Source organism: Telmatherina bonti (genome assembly GCF_933228915.1).
Source record: "Telmatherina bonti genome assembly, chromosome: 3".
NCBI lineage: Eukaryota > Metazoa > Chordata > Actinopteri > Atheriniformes > Telmatherinidae > Telmatherina > Telmatherina bonti.
The window spans coordinates 40,957,139-40,975,992 of NC_136621.1; the positions used below are offsets into that span (position 1 = coordinate 40,957,139).

Here is an 18,854-nt window from a genome sequence, read left to right on the forward strand (position 1 = left end):
ACCCATCCACCCGACCACCCACCCATCCACCCATCCAACCACCCAACCACCCATCCACCCATCCATCCATCATCCACCCAACCACCCATCCATCATCCACCCAACCACCCAACCAACCACCCATCCATCCATCCATCCATCCACCAAACCATCCATCCATCCATCCATCCACCCAACCACCCATCCATCCATCCATCCATGCATCCACCCATCCATCCATCCATCCATCCACCCAACCACCCATCCATCCATCCATCCACCCAACCACCCATCCATTCATCCATCCACCCAACCACCCATCCATCCATCCATCCATCCAACCAACCACCCATCCATCAATCCATGCATCCACCCATCCATCCATCCATCCATCCACCCAACCACCCATCCATCATCCATCCATCCATCCATCATCCACCCAACCACCCATCCATCATCCACCCAACCACCCAACCAACCACCCATCCATCCATCCATCATCCATCCCTCCATCATCCACCCATCCATCCATCCATCCATCATCCATCCACCCAACCACCCATCCATCCATCCATCCATCCACCCAACCACCCATCCATCCATCCATCCATCCATCCAACATCCATCCATCTATCCATACATTCACCCACCCATCCATCCATTAAACATCCATCCATCCACCCATTAAACATCCATCCATCCATTCATCCATCCACGCATCCATCCATTGAACATCCATCCATCTGTCCATCTATCCGCCCACCACCCATCCATCCATCGATCCATCCATTAATCCATTAAACATCCATCCATCCATTAAACATCCATCCATCCATTAAACATCTATCCATTAAACAGCCATCCATCCATCGTCCATCCATTAAAAGATCCGTCCATCCATCCATCCAGCCATCTATCCATCCATTAAACATCCATCTATCCGTCATCCATCCATCCATCCATCCATTAAAAATCCATCCATCCATACATTAAACATCCATCCATTTATTAAAAATCCATTCATCCATCCATTATCCTTCCATTAAAAATCCATTCATCCATCCATCCAACCATTTAATATCCACCCATCCATCCATCCATTAAACTACCATCCATCCATCCATACATCCATCATCCATCCACCCATCCATTAAACATCCATCCATCATCCATTCATCGATCCATCCATCCATCCATCCATTCATCCATCCATCCATGCATCATCCATCCATCCATCCATCCATCCATCCATCCGTCCACCCATCTATCCATCCATCATCCATCCATCCGTCAGTCCGTCCATCCATCCATCCATCATCCATTCATCGATCTATCCATCCATCCATCCATTCATCCATCCACCCATGCATCATCCATCCATCCATCCATCCATCCATTCATCCATCTATCCATCCATCCATCCAGCCATCCATCCACTCATCCATCCATCCGTTCATCCATCCATCCATCTATCCATTCAACTATAATTTATAGTAATGTTTTAGGTCAGTGTGAGTCAGAGCCAGAGTCTGAATCAAATCAAATCAAATCAAAGGTACTTTATTCATCCCCGAGGGGAAAGTCAAAGTTCAAGCCAGCTTGTCCAAGGTTTGACATCCAGACATGTAACATTAATGACAAAAGAGTAATACAGAACCAAACTGAACTTAGGCCCTGCAGCCAGTTTTACCTGTGCCGCCTTATAACAGATAAGAACAGAGATACATTAGGATAATAGGGGGTCGAGGGAAAAAAGGTGATACAACTCCAGGCCGCACCACTAGATGGCGCAGTCCGAAGAGACAGAAAAAAAACCCTCATACACTGAAGCACAAACTCAGACAAGACACACAAAGTCCAGGGAGACAGTGAGTCATGTGGGAGGGGACCGGGGGTGGTTGAGGAGGGGGGGACAGAGCATCTATGAACATCTCTTCTTTCGTTCTCAGGGTGGGGTTGCACCAGCCCAAACCCCCCCAACAATCCAGATATGATTGTTGTTTGGGTTCCATGCGAGGAAAACAATTTGCCCTCGACCTTGAGTCCATAGCAAGTCTCAGGCAGGCAGCTCCAAACAGTCGAATGGGGGGGTCAATTTCCACCGATCCTAGCAGACATCTTCTCCATGTTGTTATTGATTCTGCGGACCAGCTCCAAGACCTCGGCCAAATGACCAGTATGGACCAGACTGGTATCCTGCTTATGGTCGAGTCCGGTCAATGCAAGAGTCTGTGCACTGCTAGCCCGGCACATACCGTTACAGAATTCAGGCAGCCTGCCAGTTGTTGCCAGAATCTCACGGGTGTAGATCAGAACTCCACCAGCACTGATTGGTGATCAGCAGAATCCTGATCACCAATAATCCAAAGATGTAAACATCCTCCACGTCCTCAGAGAACAGAACCGCCAGACACATCGGTCTCCACCTGGCCCATGAGTCCTGAACGTATCCAGCCGGAAGCGTCCCCTCAGGACATGCAGGCTCCCCTCTGCCTGATCTTTGAGTTGAATTTTGATCAATTGCGTTGAGAGACCAGCTGATTAAATCCATGATGTAAATTTGAGTGGAAGTAAAGAGATGTAAAAAGAGGCTCCGAGTCAGACAGGACAAAGTCGCAGGGCAGAGTGGGAGGGAGGGGAGGAAACAGGAGCAAAGAGAAAACGTCCGCCTTCGCTGAGAGCAGAAGTGGAAACTCAGTCTGGGTCAGAGTCGGGGTCTGGGTCAGGGTCTGCGAAACGACCAGATGTCTGCAGAGCCGAACCTCCACCTGCTGACCCCTCCCATTCCACACTCCCTGCTGACAAGCAACATTTTCCAGTAACGTTTTCTTGCAACGTTTTCCAGCTCCCTGGACGTCGGCTACGCAGCCTCAAATGCAGGAACAACAGGAAGTCAATCGAGTTAAAACAGAAATAAACATGTTTACGATGCAAGTAACGCTGCCAAGATGGCGATGATGGGAACCATCCACCCGGCTTCTTGGTGTTTACGGGTGACATCACGAGGTTCCGCCCATCTTCTTATATCCATTCTCCGTGCAGGACCCAGAGGGCAACCTTTGTTTCCAGGGTTGTCCAAGTCCTTAACTCCATTTTATTTTATTTTTTTTCCAGTCTGTTTCCCTAAGCTGTGAAACTGAGGACCGCTCTGTGGACCAACGCTTCCCCCTCAGGCGCAAATAAAGTCGTTTTTGATTGAAATTTAACAGAACTGTCTGAGGAGAAGGAGAAAAGAGGGAGTGAAGTTACAGATAAGAAATCAGACTGTCTTGTACTGTCTGGAGAGCACTCAGAAATGAGACAGCATGGAAATGACGCTGAATGAGTCTGGGGGGCGCAAAGCCAAAACATCTCAGAAGGCGGTCTTTAGGAACTGCTGAGTCAGTATTAAAACCAACCTGTTGGACCAGGTGCTGCTTATAGAAACTGGTTTTAAGTTCATGTCAGCCGCGCGTGGAGCAGGTGCACGTGCACAGACGTAAACATGCTAATGGTGTTAGCAGCAGCTTTCTTCAGGAGCTGCAAGGAGACAGGTGAAGTTTATCCTTCAGCCTCAGAGGTCAGGATGATCCTGTAGATCAGCAACCCCGGTCCTGGAGTGCCACATTCCTGCAAGTGTTAGGTTCCCTGCTGCAACACACCTGATTCAAATCAATGGCTAATTAGCAGAGGTGTGCAGAGTTTGATGTCAAGCTCTGCACAGTCTGCTGATCAGGTCTGATGTGTGTTCCAGCAGGGAGATTCCTGACATTTGCAGGACTGTGGTACTCCAGGACTGGAGTTGCCTACCCCTGCTGTAGATTAAAGCAGGTTTCAGACAGCATCATGAGTCCCCTAAACTCTACAAAACCCCATTTATACCCAGCTGGTTTCACAGCCAGCTGCAGGAAGTTCCTTCTGAACCCCAAGCAGCTGAACTTTTCTCCACAAAGCCAAACACCCCATCTGTCTGTCCACACACCCGCTTTGCTTCCAGCTCTGCCAGTATCTGAGCTGGGACTTGCTGGATAAAACAGTCCAGGGCAAGTTTACGGTCCAGGTGACAGTCCAAGGAAAACACAGACCTGCTGCGCGAAACAAGAACGGAATGAAACCAGAAAGAGGAGAAAACTGGAGCTGCTGTCAGACACGTTCCGCGTGATGCGGAGCCACCAGGACGCGTTCACACCTCGTGTTTTCCCCCCCACCTCAGCAGCAGCGCAGCGTGGAGTAAAGCTGCAGGTTCCTTACCTCGAAGAGTCAGAGAAAGACCGGTTCGGGTTCGGTTCGGGTCCCAGAGGAAGGTGTGTGCTTTCCCGCAGCTGGACCGTTCACCGCTAAAGATCAGAGGAATGCGCAAAACCAGCAGAGGAAGTGAAGGAGGAGCTCCGCTGGATTTCTTCCAGAGATACACAACTCCGTCTCTCTGACCAACAAGTCTTCTCACGCACCCGCCTGGACAGCAGCGAACCGGGGACGCGCGTTAAACTATCGCGTTCCACTGAAAACTGAACCGAGAAGAAGGTCGATTAACCGACATTTCCATCGAAGCCAAGGTGAGAAAAGGACATTTAAAGGTTTTTCCTATCAGTAGCTCTGAGGGAGAGGCTGGGGGGGGGGGGGGGGGGGGGGCTCCATGTGTGGGCTGAAAGCTGGTGAAATACGACGACATTGCGCAATGCGCTCCGATCGCCTCGCGCGTAACACCGCGTAAAGCAGCATGTGGACAGGCTTCATGTGAAAATGCTTCACGCGCACTTAGGAGTCATGTTAGACTTTGTTTTCATCAGGCTGTCAGATGAGGAAAATAAACCTTTGCCCCACATTGAGTCCGTCCGCTCTGTTTGCTGAACAAACAGGTGAGTTTACCCAGCAGAAGAGCTGGACACATGGAGCTCCAGAACTGCTTCTCCATCTTCAGCTCTGCTCTCACACCACAGTCTGCTCGGAAAGCTGGGTTTTTATCAGGATGGGGGGCTTTGTGCACCACTTTTCATCAGTTTTAGTAGAAAAAACAGTGGACCTTTCACCTGCAGAATCCCAGATGTTCCTGTTGGACCCTCAGAAAGAGAAAAAACCAGTCAGTCAGGACTGGAACAGAACCACAGGTAACAACTGGACACCACCAGGACAAAGATGAAACCTGCAGATGGTTAAAGATCCCAAACAGCTCGACTTTTATAAATGGGTCAGAGGGTGGGCAAAACTGTATCAGGAGGTTTAAAACACTGTTGTGATAACTGTGGTCACGTTAAAGAGACGTGAGGAATAAAATATCTTTACATTAATAGTATGAACCAGAAACAAGTTGGAAAAGGGGCATGTGAAGATAAGCTGTTTTTCATGGATCTGTCTGCATTCTTGTGTGGATCTACATTGGGACATGACTGCTGGTTTCCTTCCTCTTTACAAGAAATGTCAGAGATATCTCACCTTTCTTTCTTCTTATATACTGTTTAGGGATGGACGTATCGATACTGTGTCAATATGTCAGAAATATTATGTTCAATACTCTGTTTGAGTAAGTAGATACTTTTCTGCTCATACAAATCATGACATTTGTTTTCACTTCTGGGAGTTTTTGGCAGTTAAATAACAGTGAAGCCCAGAAAGTGTTTTTCTTCCATGTCACATGATCATGGCAGCCTATCAGAAGACACCATGATGCTGCAACTGTTAGCAATGAAGACAATTTGTTTTGATACTTTACTAATTTAGTACACATTAATTATTTTATCCATAAAATTATATATTTTATATTTTTAATTCGCTGAATATAATTTGTTTGAAACTTTTCTTGCAAGTATTGATGTTCTTGAGTTTTATTTATATCCCTTGCAATGACTGTATTTAACACACATTGTACAATTGTGATTTCTCTTTTAGCGGCAACAAGTATCAATGTAGTTATTATTGAAAAACTGCCATAAACTAATTATATCGACATTTTGGTGTCACTCTTCCCTCGTTACTATATTTCTCCACATTTTCATAATGTATTTAAAAACCAACTAGCATACTTGCTATCTTCATAGCACTGCTATGTAGCTAACATCAGGTTAGTAACTGTACTAGGACAGGAAGAAAATCTCTTCTGGAGATCAATATTCAGTTCATCTGAGGTCTAAAACCTGAGGTGACCCGAGTTCATGTGGAGCTCTGCCGTCCCCGGCAGGTGATGGCGGTGTCGGTCTCCAGAGATCTGACGGTCCAGGTGCTGGAGGACGTGAACGCGGTGAAGCTGACAGACCGACAGCAGGAGCTGAGAGCCGCCATCCAGAGAGGAGAACCCAAATGTCTGGGGGTGAGTCCATCACACTGCTTACTAGTTACAGGTAACGGTTTAGTTACTTTCCAATGGCTACTAGTTACTCATCAAGGGTTACTTGTTATTGGCTAGTTACTAGTTACTGGCCAATTGTTAGGGATTATTAGTAAATAGTTGTTAGCTACTGGCTACGGCATTCAGTACTGCTGCTAGTCTGATTACTAATTACCTTGTTACTGCTTATTGTAATACTTGCTGATTACTGCACCAGTTACTGGTTATTACATTAGTTACTTCTTACTATGTTGGTAACTGGTTAAGACACTGGTATATATTAGCCTGGTTACTAGTTACTGCCCTGTTTACTAGATACTGTCCTGCTTACTGGTTATTACATTACTTACTTCTTACTGTGTCAATTACTAGTTATTACACTGGTTTCTATATACTATGCTGGTTATTAGTTACTGTCCTGATTACTATCCTAGTTACTGTTCTGGTTACAACAGCTGTTACTAGTTACTATCCTAGTTACTGGTTACCAGTTAATGTTCTGGTTACTAGTTACTATCCTGGTAACTGGTTGCTACACTGGTTATCATCCTGGTTACTGGTTACTATCCTGGTTACCGGTTACTATAGTGGTTATATGGTTACTAGTTACTATCCTGGTAACTGGTTGCTACACTGGTTATCATCCTGGTTACTGGTTACTATCCTGGTTACCGGTTACTATAGTGGTTATATGGTTACTAGTTACTATCCTGGTAACTGGTTGCTACACTGGTTATCATCCTGGTTACTGGTTACTATCCTGGTTACCGGTTACTATAGTGGTTATATGGTTACTAGTTACTATCCTGGTAACTGGTTTGCGCTACTGGTTATCATCCTGGTTACTGGTTACTATCCTGGTTACCGGTTACTATAGTGGTTATATGGTTACTAGTTACTATCCTGGTAACTGGTTGCTACACTGGTTATCATCCTGGTTACTGGTTACTATCCTGGTTACCGGTTACTATAGTGGTTATATTGTTACTAGTTACTATCCTGGATTGGAAGTCTGAGGAGAAACATTTTTCAGCTTGAATTTTTCACACTCATCTAGTTTTTGTTCAAACAGAAAACGAAACGGCGAACAGTTTCTTTGTGTTATAAGTTGTGGTGACGTTTCTACGCCTTCACAATGTGAGGATGTCAGTTGCTATCGGTTACAGTTAGTATGTGATGTGCTGACTGACATATGACAAAGGAACGGGGCAGCAGCCTTTCTGAGTTTAGAGAGAACTTGGATGCAGCAGCACTGTGCAGTTTTCTTCTTCTGCTACTGGAAATGTAGCAATGAAACGTGTGTGTGTGTGTGTGTGTGTGTGCGCGCGCGCAGGTGAGTCAGGTGATGCTGGGAATCATGGTGATATCCTACTCCATTCCTCTGCACCTGGTGGAGTACACGGACGTGGTTTCCCTGGGCGTTCCGTGGTGGAGCGGCCTGACGGTGAGTCTGCATGCGTTCAGGCTGATGAGGGAGGAACATGTTTCATCAGACACGCCTGGGTTGTTAATCCAGATTCAAAGTTTTTCCTGATGTGTTGGCCAAATGAAACACACTCCACAACAGTGTGCATCAGTTCCAGATGTTTTCTTTGTGGGTATCTCGGCTGGTTTAGGAAGTGACGAGGAACTAAAAGGCTTTGACCAGCTAAACAGAACAAACTGAACATGTTTTCTTGCCTTGTTGCTCTCAGTTCATCACGGCAGGACTGGTCGCCATCATCCTGGACAAACGCTGCACCATGAAATTTGTGAGTTTGACACACAAAACACACAAGTCTCCCAATGACCAGTGAGAAACTGCGTTTTTAGGGCTGAATTACAGAACACAGTGTGACACGCAGCGTTTGTCAACATGAACACATGAACATTTTTAAATGTCTAGATAAATCTGGACCATTGTGTGAAATGTAAATAAAACAGAATACAATGATTTCCAAATCCAAACTATTACTATTGTTTTTGTAAATATTGACTAACTTTCAATCTGATTCCTGAAACATGTTCCAGTAAAGCTGGGACAACCCAACAAACCCCTGGAAAAGTTGACAAAAACACCTGTTTGGATCATTTCACGGGTGAACAAGCTCATTGGAAACTGGTGGGTGCCATAACTGGGTATAAAAGAGCGACCCCCCCTCAAAAGGCTCAGTTCTTCACAGGTGAGAATCATATGTTTCATCCAAAAGCAAAAATGGGAAAGAATTCCACCTACAAAACTGCAACAATTGAGAAAAATTTCCGTTCAGCTGGAACTCAAACAGCTGAGCTTTTAGGTGTTTTATACCCAGTCATGGCACCACCTGTTTCCAATGAACCTGTTGGCCTGTGGAGTGCTCCAAACAGGTGTTCCCCTCAACTTTCTCTGTCTTTTGTTGACCAGCTTTACTGGAACTTGTTGCAGCCATCAAAATAAAATGTTTCTATATTTGCCAAAAAAAACAAAAAAGTTTACCGGTTTGAACATTAAATATCTTGTTTCTGTAGTGTAATCAGTTTAACAGAAAGGATCATTGTATTCTGTCTTCGTTTACATTTTACACAGCGTCAGAAGGATTAAAGTCGATCTATAAATATGCAGAAGGTCTGCAGCACCACACCGACAGATGAGATGTGTGTGTTCAGCTACAGGTGTGTCTGATGGTCAGCGTGGGGAGTCTGGTGCTGTCGACGGTGGCTGTGATCATCTACTCCGTAGACATGGACAAGAACCCACAGCTTTCCTGTGAGAAGGTGTACGACTGCGGAGACAAACACTTTGCCACGGTGGTTACAACCATGTGTTATGTCTGTTTGTTGCTTGTCTGTCTGTTGCAGGGATTGCCAGCGCCGGTCCTGCAGGTTTTAGATGTTTTTCTCCTGCACCTTCTGATACAAATCAAATGAAACTCCAACAGCTTGTTGTCAAATTCTATGCAGGTCTGTTAATGAATCATTGTGTTGCTGCATGGAAACATCCGATTCGTGCAGGATGGCGGCCCTGGAGGACCAGAGCTGGTGATCCCTGGTATACAACAGGCATTATGATGCCAGCTGTGTGTCCGATGCTGCTACTGTCCACTGATGTACACATAACCGCTTACAATGTGCTGTCTGATGGCAGCAATGATGGAAAATATCTGAAAACGGCTAAATAACATGCCGTTGCTATGACAACAGAGCCGTTATCTGTCAGCAGAGTCACTCAAAAAGGAAGTTGGAGATTCCGGTTGAGTTATGGGTCAGCACGTCCAACCAAAAAACGAGAAGTTCAATTGATAAAGTTATTTAGATTTTTCTTTAGGCAAGTTAAGAACTCCTCTCACCTTCTGAGTCGAAGGAAAAGAGTCAGAGACAAGGTTTTTATCATTTAAATATATCCTTTACGTTAGAGAAAGGCAGGAAAAGATCTTTTTATCTCTCTTTGTGGAACAAAATAGCAAAAGTGATTCCTCTGAACAAGACTATGAAACGGTTTTATTCCGGATGAAGGACCACAACAACATGTGAGTTTTAAGTCAGCGTGAAGTGGACATCTGGGGTGTCGTTGGGACGATCCGTGTGAGGCAGGTTCATTTCTGCTCCCTCATGGTTGTTTTTAATGTTGTCACACGTCTCCGTCCTCATACTTCCATGCATCCTAAAGTTACCATGGTTGGAGAGGAGGTGCAGGTAAGTGATGTTGTAGTATTGCAAAATCTCATGAGACTCTGGAATATTCAACATGGCGCACCACTGATCTAACAAACATTTTTCCCATAAAAAAAAAAAAAAAAAAAAAAGTCAATATGTAAAAAATAATTTCCTGATTAACAATTTTCTTCTCAAAAACATACTGGAGCAAAAGGAAGGTTTGGATCACCTGAAAGATTATATCGACATGGGGAAGTCCAGCACAGCAGCATCATCTACAAACAAAGCTCCTTTAACTGAGAGATCACGTGAAGAGGACTCACCCAGAGCAATTTCTCCATCCAAAGGCAACACCACAAATATCCTTCTTTCCATTTATCAGCATTTATCCAGCCTCGATGCACGTCTGGCTCTCGTGGAGGTTCTACACAAGGAATTCCAAGCGCTGCGAGAGTCCCTGGAATTCAGCCAACACCAGGTCCAGGAGTTAGCCTCAGAGAACGTCAGAGTCCATCCGATCTCTCACAGAGGGGATGGTCCAACTCCGGGGGGAAAATAAGAGCATCAAGGAATCCGTTCTAGATTTACAGGCATGAGGGACAACTTAGTTTTTGCAGGCATCCCGGAGCAAGCTCAGGAAGACCCAGGAGCTACGGTAAAAAACTTGATCAAAACTCAGCTCAAACTCCCCAATGAAGCTGTTAACAACGTCACGTTTCACCGGGTCCATCGTATCGGAGCTAGAAGACCCGCTCCCAGCCGACCACGACCCATCGTGGCAAAGTTTGAGCATTTCAAGCAGAAAGAACAGGTGAAACGTTGCGGGAAAGAGCTAAAAGGTTCCAATTATAGCCTTAGTGACCAGTTTCCCCATGAGATCTTGGAGCGACGCAGGATTCTGTTCCCAATCAGGAGAAGATTCATGGAGGAAGGCTCACACGTGGTCATCTCCGTGGACCGACTTCTCGTGAACGGGACGCTCTACAGGGGACAGTCCATTACACCCTGACATTACTAATCCCAGGTCAGTTGTATGAACAATTTCTCTTTCCTTCTTTTGACTTCTTTTTTCTGCACTGTGAAGGTTAATTGTATCTAGTTCAGACTAAAGAATATTAACATCACTGCCAGTCTCAGAGGCTCTAAGATGGTTTTCTGTTTTTTTGAGAATAAATGTTTTATTTCTTTTCTCCTATCTCCTCTATCCATCTTTCCTTTTTTTCTTTCTAACTTTTCACTTTGTGACATGGAATGTACATGGAGCTGGTTCCAGAGAAAAGAGGTTCAAAATCTTTAGTCAATTGGAAGATTTACAGGCTGACATCATTTTATTACAAGAGATTCATATGGCTAAATCTACAATAGATGTACTCAGAACACCTCAGTTTCCTCATGTATTTGCAGCCTGTTATAACTCTAGACAGAGAGGTGTCACAATCCTCTTCAATAGATAAATTAGTTTTACCCTAAACAGTACAGTGGCAGACCCTGAAGGTAGATTTATTATAGTTAACTTGTCTATTCAGAATCTTAAAATATGCATAGCTAATGTTTACAGTCCAAATGTTGATGACTTCACTCCTTCTTTGCGGCACTCTCAAACCACCTAGATGATATTATCATTGTGGGAGGAGACCTCAACCTCATCTTGAACTCTGGTGTGGACAGGATCAACACTACAGGAAATAGCAGGGATTGGCAATCTGTCAATACTGTCAAACAATAAATGGTGGATTTTGGTCTTTGTGATGCATGGCAATCTCACAATCCTACTTTAAGAGAATAACATTCGTCTCATCAATTCACCTCTCATATTCTAGATTAGATTACTCCTCAGTTAACAGCACCTTGCTGAGCAATATATCAGAAGTTAAAATCCACCTCATCACTATTAGTGATCACGCACCAGTCTCTTTTACTTTGATAAACAAGGAAGCCACATCACCATCTAAAAAGAGATTCAACACATCATTAATTAAAAATACTGACTTTATTAGTTTCTTTAGAAAAGAGTGGAATATATATTTGTAAATAACAACCTTCTAGGAACATCAGCATGCATGTTGTGGGAAGCAGGGAAAGCTGTAATGTGAAGACAAATAATCTGTTTTCCATCTTATAAGAAAAAGAATGAGAATGCAAGAAAATCACTGTTAGAACTTGAGATAAAACCCTAGAGGATGCAATGATATCTCCCCAGGTGATGATATTTGAATAAAATACGGAAAGCCAAGCCAGAGCTAAATTAAATAGCATAGAAGAAAACAGTTACTGGCACAAAGACTTTTGTTGGAGAACTTTAAATATGCCAACAGGTCTGGGAAATATTTAGCCAATCAGTTAAAAATGAATAAGGAAAAAAATACCATAGCCTCTAAGAAAGACTCAGTAGGGAATAGACTTACTTGCTATACAGACTTATCAATGTTATAGCCTACTCTACCATAAAGAGTAAACTGGAAATTTTTATTAGCAACTCTACCCAAATTTGGATTTGGACCCCCTTTTGTGGACTGGATAAAGATGTTATATAACTCACCCAAGGCCTGTGTGAAGACGAATGATCAAATTTCACCAAGCTTCAGTTTACAGACTTCCAAGCTTCAGTTTACCACTTTCACCCTCACTACTTGCTATCTTTATCAAACCCTTAACTGCCGAAGGATAAACGTTTATCCTTCGGTATGAATATTTCTCCCAGGCTTTCAGAGCTAACAAAATTAAACTATGTTCAGTAGGGCTGCAATGATTGTCGACGTTGTCGACAAAAATCAACAATGAAAATAGTCAACAATGAATTCAATTGTTGACTGTTGTCGCCAGATGCATTTTTTTAATGGAGTGAGGCATCTCACTTAAAATCATCATCTCTGCTGAGTTGCACTTCTAAAGTAGAAGTACAGAAATATTCAACGTTTTTTGTACTTAAGTATTGCAAGTAGTTTATTTTAAAATTTTTACTCAAGTACTAAAGGTAAAAGTACTCCATTGTGTTGTGTACTTAAGACAACATTCTACTTTGTATATCATATTGTTTATGATTTCAAACTTTTAGCCTGACATTCAGAAATCCTTTGGCTGCAGCAGTAGTACATGAACAGGAACTTAAGTGAAAAAACAACACAAGTGTTTTCATTCCCCTCCATGGCTTTTCCCCTTCTTAAACTAGTAAGTATACTTTAAATATGTTTTTATGTAAAGACGTCTCTCTTCATCCATAACTTATGCCAGCTAAAGGCAAGTTGCTAAAAGTCGCTTTAGGTGCTCTCAGGCAGGCCGTTAGCAGGCAGAGTGAAAGGGGTTATGGTGGAATATTCTGGAAAACGTTTATCCTATTGCACCTGAATGCACCACAGTTAGATTGTATATGCGGATTGGTTCCCCGTGACCACAGCAAGGTATTCTGGTATATGTATGAAGCGAATAGACCTTCACTATGTGGATGTGACTGCTAGTTCAAGTTAAATAACTGACTCAACTTGGCGCGTGCTGGTTGTCCTGATCATCCCTGCACATCTGCAACAAAGACAACATAAGACAATTGGAGCGCACACAGTCTTTGGACTCAGCTTGATTCCTTTAGCCATAAAGGTTAAAGCTGGCGACAGAGCCAACTACAGTCGGGGCAGTTATAATGGATTTCAACCATTTACCGTCATGTTTCTTTTTATTTTGCTGTGTAATGAATAACGACGCAGGACAATAAAGATTTATCAGAGTAAAAGTGTCACAGTGATCCAAAATGTGTAGTGGAGTAAAAGTGGAGGTAGGGGAAATAAGTAATACTTCAATAAAGTAGAGATACCATATTTTACTACTTAAGTACAGTAGTGAAGTAGTTCTTTGTTACTTTACATCTATGCTTACGAATGATTGTGAAGTGTGTGTTATTTGCAATTAAAATTAAGGGGGCGTAACCACACCGTGTTGGGAGAGGGACCACCGAAGCAGCTCCACCCACCGTACACAGCATGGTCCGCCCCCCCAAAACTTGTCCATGAGTTGTTAGTGTTTTGTTATGATGACTAAGTGTAATTAAAGGAGGTAAGCCGATACTGGGTGCAGCGATCAAGACCACCTTGATGGGCTCTCTTATCACCCTGAACAACGTGCCCACCTCCCAATGCCCTGCGTGTGTGTGATGGAGAGCAGGGAAGGAGGGGGGGTCCATGGATTTAAGTCCAGAGAGAAGTGAGCCTCCCTTCAAAAGATGAGCCGCCAGCGGCACTAAGTACGCCCCCATTCCCGGGGTCCCCGAGGACCAGGACAAGCCAGGGGCAAGCCCTCAAAGTGCAAAGTTTACTGACACACCGCCCAAAAACACAAGACTGATATTAACGTATCGACTCCTGATTATCGAGACCCCCTCCCCTCATCTGAAGACTACACACAAAGTGGAGTTTGTCTGGATGTAAAGATTTTAGGTATTTTCATTTTACTGAGCTCTGTGTCCTTAAACTCCACCAGAAGTTCCAGTTCTTCTTCTCTGTATGTGTTCTGACTGCAGATGTGAACTCTACCAGTTTTTGTGCAAATTAGAGGAAAGCAAGTTGGAATCTGCACCATCAGCCCTGGACTTCACCATCACTTCATTCCTCTGCGTTTTCTTGACATCTTTAGATCCAAACTTAAAGAGCTTTGCTGAAATGAGTGAAGTTAGAGAAGGGTTTTTTTCCTCAACAAAGAGTCTAAAGGTTCAGAAGTTTCTTTCAAGTTGCAGCTTCTAATGAAGTAGGAGTTATGTTGAAATTTTTTTAGGAGATTTTACTGTGATGCTCCTCATGAAGGAGATCAGAGAAGCAACATATTGGATGGATGGATGAAGGATGGGTGAGTCGGTGAATGGATGGATGATGAGTGGATCGATGTGTGTGTGTATAAGTACTCGACACAGATGTGTTTGGACTTGTTTGGACTTGGTCTGTTTTGTGGAAAATGAACCCAGATCTCTTTCTGTGGATCTGACATTCAGTCGTGTTTTACGATTGATAATGTAAACTTTGTGAATTAAACCTGGAAAACAACAAACAGATGTTTTTCATTATTTGCTGTCATTATGTAAGTGACGTCAGCTGCAGGTATGACTGATCTAAACACGTATGTTCTCATACATAATAAACATGTTTTCTGTACCTCTTTCATCTTCCAACAGAAGCTGAGCAGACAAATCAAGTCGTGCCTCCTTGTCTTCACCCTGAGCCAGACAGTCATCTCTGCCATCGTCTGCTTCCTCCTCTTCAGGCAGCGACGCAGCTTCGGACCGTATGCTGTAAGACGCTGTTATCAGTCAAGAATAAATTAAAAATTTGTTTAAATTCAGCCAGAATGAGCAGCTGTTCTGTTGTAAAGATGTAACAGATAGACATGACAAGACCAGCATGCTGGACTTCACCTTTATCAACACGTTCAAGAGTTAGGGTTAGTCCTCTCAGGCCCCCGGCAGGGTCCCAACAGGGTCCCAGCAACCCCATCCGGGCCCCAGCAGGGTCCCAGCACAACCTCATCAGGAACCCAGCACAGCCTCTGCAGGGTCGCAGCCTGAGGGCCATTCTAACTTATTAACTTTATTGATCCCTGGAGGGAAACTGAACTGTTGTAGCAACACAGGAACTTAAAAGATGAGCAATAAAATAGATAAACAGGTGTACTCTATGTATTCAAATACTGTCCTATCATGGTTTTCTAATAGGCTTCTCTCTTTCTTTTACAGTCTCTCACTGAAGTTTCCCGACAGAGTCCAAATTTGCTCGTACCACATGACCTGAACTGACCAATCAGTGGACAGGAAGTCAGCAGCTTTTTGATCGAGCGGACATGTTGGCAGCAGCTTTTCCATCAGTCTCTGTCCAGACCTTCAGAATCAGATTTTTTCATCCTTATGACTCAAACTGAAGAACGTCACAGCTGAAATACAGAAACCAAGAACTCTGATCCATCAGCAGAAAAGTTTAAGTACCAAACAGCAACAAAGAGGCAGAAACAATCAGATTATTGACTAAACCGATTCAGTCATTTACACTCAGCTACCACTTTAGTAGGTCCACGCATATCTAATCAGTCAGTCAGATGGCGGCATGTAGACACGGTGAGGTCAACTTGCAGCAGCTTAAACACACAAGCATCTCTAAGGTTTCCAGGGAGCAGTCTGAGGAAGAGAAAATATCCAGAGAACATCAGTTGGCTACCTATGTGGCTACCTAGCTACCAGGCTACCTGGCTATCTGGCTACCTGGAGAACTGACTTTCGTGCTTCTTGGCTACTTGGCTATCTGACTACCAATCTATCTGGCTACCTAGCTACTAGGCTACCTAGCTACCAGGCTACCTGGCTATTTGGCTACCTGGTTAACTGACTTTCGTGCTACCTTGCTACTCGGCTATCTGGCTACCAGTCTATCTGGCTACCTGGATAACTAGCTACCTGGATTTCTTGCCAACTGGCTAAGTGGCTGCCTGGCTATCTGGATATATGGCTAATTGGCTACATGACTTTCTGGCTAACTGGCTACCGGGCTAACTGGCATAAATTATAATTCTCATCAAATCTCATCCTGCGGGCAATATTTCACCAGAATTACTGTTTATGCTCTAAACACCATTCAATGGAAACACCTGTGAATTGCAACTGAAATTCGCTTTTATTTTTGGGGAAAAAAATGTAATGGAAATGCAGCTAATATGAAACAAATTCTTCGAAGAACATTTCTAACACCTTGTTGACTCACACCAGAAACTGAGCTCAGACTATCAAACTGTACCTAATAAAGTGGCTGATGAGTGTATAGTAGCTCTATCTCCTCTTTTATGAGAGACCAGCTTGTCTCTGTCGCTGTCAGGTGATTTTAGTTAAATACACCTTCCTTTTGAAAGACTAGTGATTCATTCCACATCAGCCTGTCAAACAGCTCAATACAGCAGCAGCTTTAAACCTTCTGTAGGTGCAGAGGTGCTGCGTTCAGCAAAAATGTTGAAATATTTCCTCATTACTACTCTGAGAAAACATCTGGATGCTGATTGTGTAATCTTTAAACCAGACAAAGTAAAAGAGGAAGAGAAGTGAGACAGCATAAAGTTTCACTTGCTTGTGTTTGTCCTCTGCTGCTGCAGAATCTGTAACCTTAAAGTATTTTTTTGTTTAGCTACACACTGTTTCCAGAAATCTGCTGAGTCAGCTTTTTGTTCTGTCACCAATTCTGCTCCATCATTTCAGATTTTCACCTATTGTGTACAAACCCTGATACCGTCGTCCAGTTTATACCAAATAAATCTATAATTGGTATAAAAGAAAGTTCGGGTGGTTTGTGTTGGTCATGCCATTGGCGCATTAAAGCGTTCGACCAGCCCAGGAGGAGGAAAAGCCTGCACAACCTGTTTGTTAAAAGATAAAAAAAAGTTTCACATTTGATAAAAGACGAAGGATAAAAACGTGAGTTGAAAGCAGCATTGACTTGTTTGTCAAGTTTAAAATGGCTGTGGAAGATGACGGCCAGGCTGGTGACTTTGGGATGGACATTAGAGTCGGAGAGAATTTCCAGACAGCATGTGGCGGTGTTTCCCTCGTTGAGGTTGAAAAGCTTTCAGGCTAACAAAGCCTTGCTGTCACTTAGACAGTCGACTGGGTGCTTTAAGCATGTGTACCTCCCACCCAATAATGCTGCGTTCGCCTTGACTCGGATGTCAGAAGTTGGAAACAGAAATGATATCATAGCTGAGTTGAGAACATTTACGTTGACGGAGTCGGAAAACCAACATTGATGCCAGGCTAGCCAGGATCCCCTTTTGTTTTGCTTGAGACTTCAGTTGCTAACATGTTAGCTACAGTTCTTGTTGTTAGAAGAGACCACATCCAACATTACAAGTTACAAAACACCTCCTTTAACTCTGATTCATGCATAAAAAAACAAAAACATTTAGACATAAATGTATGTTGACTGTTGGTTTTATTCAACCTTGTTTTGCTGGGCTGGGCAGCCATCTTTACTGGTAAAATCAGGGTCCCAGGAAGAACAGCTGTAGCTAACAGGGATCCAATTAAAAAGAGCAAAGGGTAGATAGGTCTGCTACCACTTTCCCAGTCAGATTTCAACAGTCAGAGGACATTCAAGTTGTAACTCCGACTGGGAATTCAGAAAATCCGACTTCCAAGTTGTACAAATTGAATGTTTTGCAGAAACTGTTATTCCCGTTCTGGATGGTGGTATCCAGAATGTTATTCCCGTTCTGGATGGTAGTATCCAGAATGTTGTTCCTGTTCTGGATGGTAGTATCCAGAATGTTGTTCCTGTTCTGGATGGTAGTATCCAGAATGTTGTTCCTGTTCTGGATGGTAGTATCCAGAACGTTGTTCCTGTTCTGGATGGTAGTATCCAGAACGTTGTTCCTGTTCTGGATGGTAGTATCCAGAACGTTGTTCCTGTTCTGGATGGTAGTATCCAGAACGTTGTTCCTGTTCTGGATGGTAGTATCCAGAATGTTGTTCCTGTTCTGGATGGTAGTATCCAGAATGTTGTTCCTGTTCTGGATGGTAGTATCCAGAACGTTGTTCCTGTTCTGGATGGTAGTATCCAGAATGTTGTTCCTGTTCTGGATGGTAGTATCCAGAATGTTGTTCCTGTTCTGGATGGTAGTATCCAGAATGTTGTTCCTGTTCTGGATGGTAGTATCCAGAATGTTGTTCCTGTTCTGGATGGTAGTATCCAGAATGTTATTCCCATTCTGGATGGTAGTATCCAGGATGTTGTTCCCGTTCTGGATGGTAGTATCCAGAATGTTGTTCCCGTTCTGGATGGTAGTATTCAGAACGTTGTTCCTGTTCTGGATGGTAGTATCCAGGATGTTGTTCCTGTTCTGGATGGTAGTATCCAGAATGTTGTTCCCGTTCTGGATGGTGGTATCCAGAATGTTGTTCCCGTTCTGGATGGTAGTATCCAGAATGTTGTTCCCGTTCTGGATGGTAGTATTC

The 18,854-nt window shown here is 43.6% G+C and overlaps 2 protein-coding genes across 4 annotated transcripts in view; one reads left to right on the forward strand and one right to left on the reverse strand.

Annotated features, from left to right (window-relative positions):
- The window catches only part of LOC306774528 (uncharacterized protein), a 19,923-nt gene extending 15,489 nt beyond the window's left edge, over window positions 1–4,434 (reverse strand). Inside the window, exon 1 of the mRNA XM_079264612.1 lies at window positions 4,210–4,434. The gene's annotated coding sequence lies outside the window, so the exon portion shown is untranslated. The remainder of the gene's footprint in view (window positions 1–4,209) is intronic.
- On the forward strand, window positions 4,383–17,163 carry tmem176 (transmembrane protein 176). 3 transcript variants are annotated; one of them, XM_079264609.1, is made up of 7 exons: window positions 4,383–4,514; window positions 6,134–6,262; window positions 7,614–7,724; window positions 7,975–8,031; window positions 8,906–9,046; window positions 15,045–15,161; window positions 15,603–17,163. In XM_079264609.1, the coding sequence occupies exons 2-7, from the start codon at window positions 6,137–6,139 to the stop codon at window positions 15,660–15,662; spliced, it is 612 nt and encodes a 203-aa protein (XP_079120735.1). In that variant the 5' UTR covers window positions 4,383–4,514; window positions 6,134–6,136; the 3' UTR covers window positions 15,663–17,163. The 3 variants fall into 3 exon arrangements, with proteins under 3 accessions (XP_079120735.1, XP_079120737.1, XP_079120736.1); XM_079264611.1 differs by having other exon boundaries at window positions 8,912–9,046; XM_079264610.1 differs by lacking the exon at window positions 4,383–4,514 and adding an exon at window positions 4,921–5,066.
- The last annotated feature ends 1,691 nt before the right edge of the window (window positions 17,164–18,854 follow it).

Coding starts and splice junctions, on each gene's coding strand:
- tmem176 (XM_079264609.1), top strand. CDS start 6,137: ATGGCGGTGTCGGTCTCCAGAGATCTGACGGTCCAGGTGCTGGAGGAC. Junction 6,263..7,613: donor GAGAACCCAAATGTCTGGGG/GTGAGTCCATCA, acceptor GCGCGCGCGCAG/GTGAGTCAGGTGATGCTGGG. Junction 15,162..15,602: donor GCAGCTTCGGACCGTATGCT/GTAAGACGCTGT, acceptor TTTCTTTTACAG/TCTCTCACTGAAGTTTCCCG.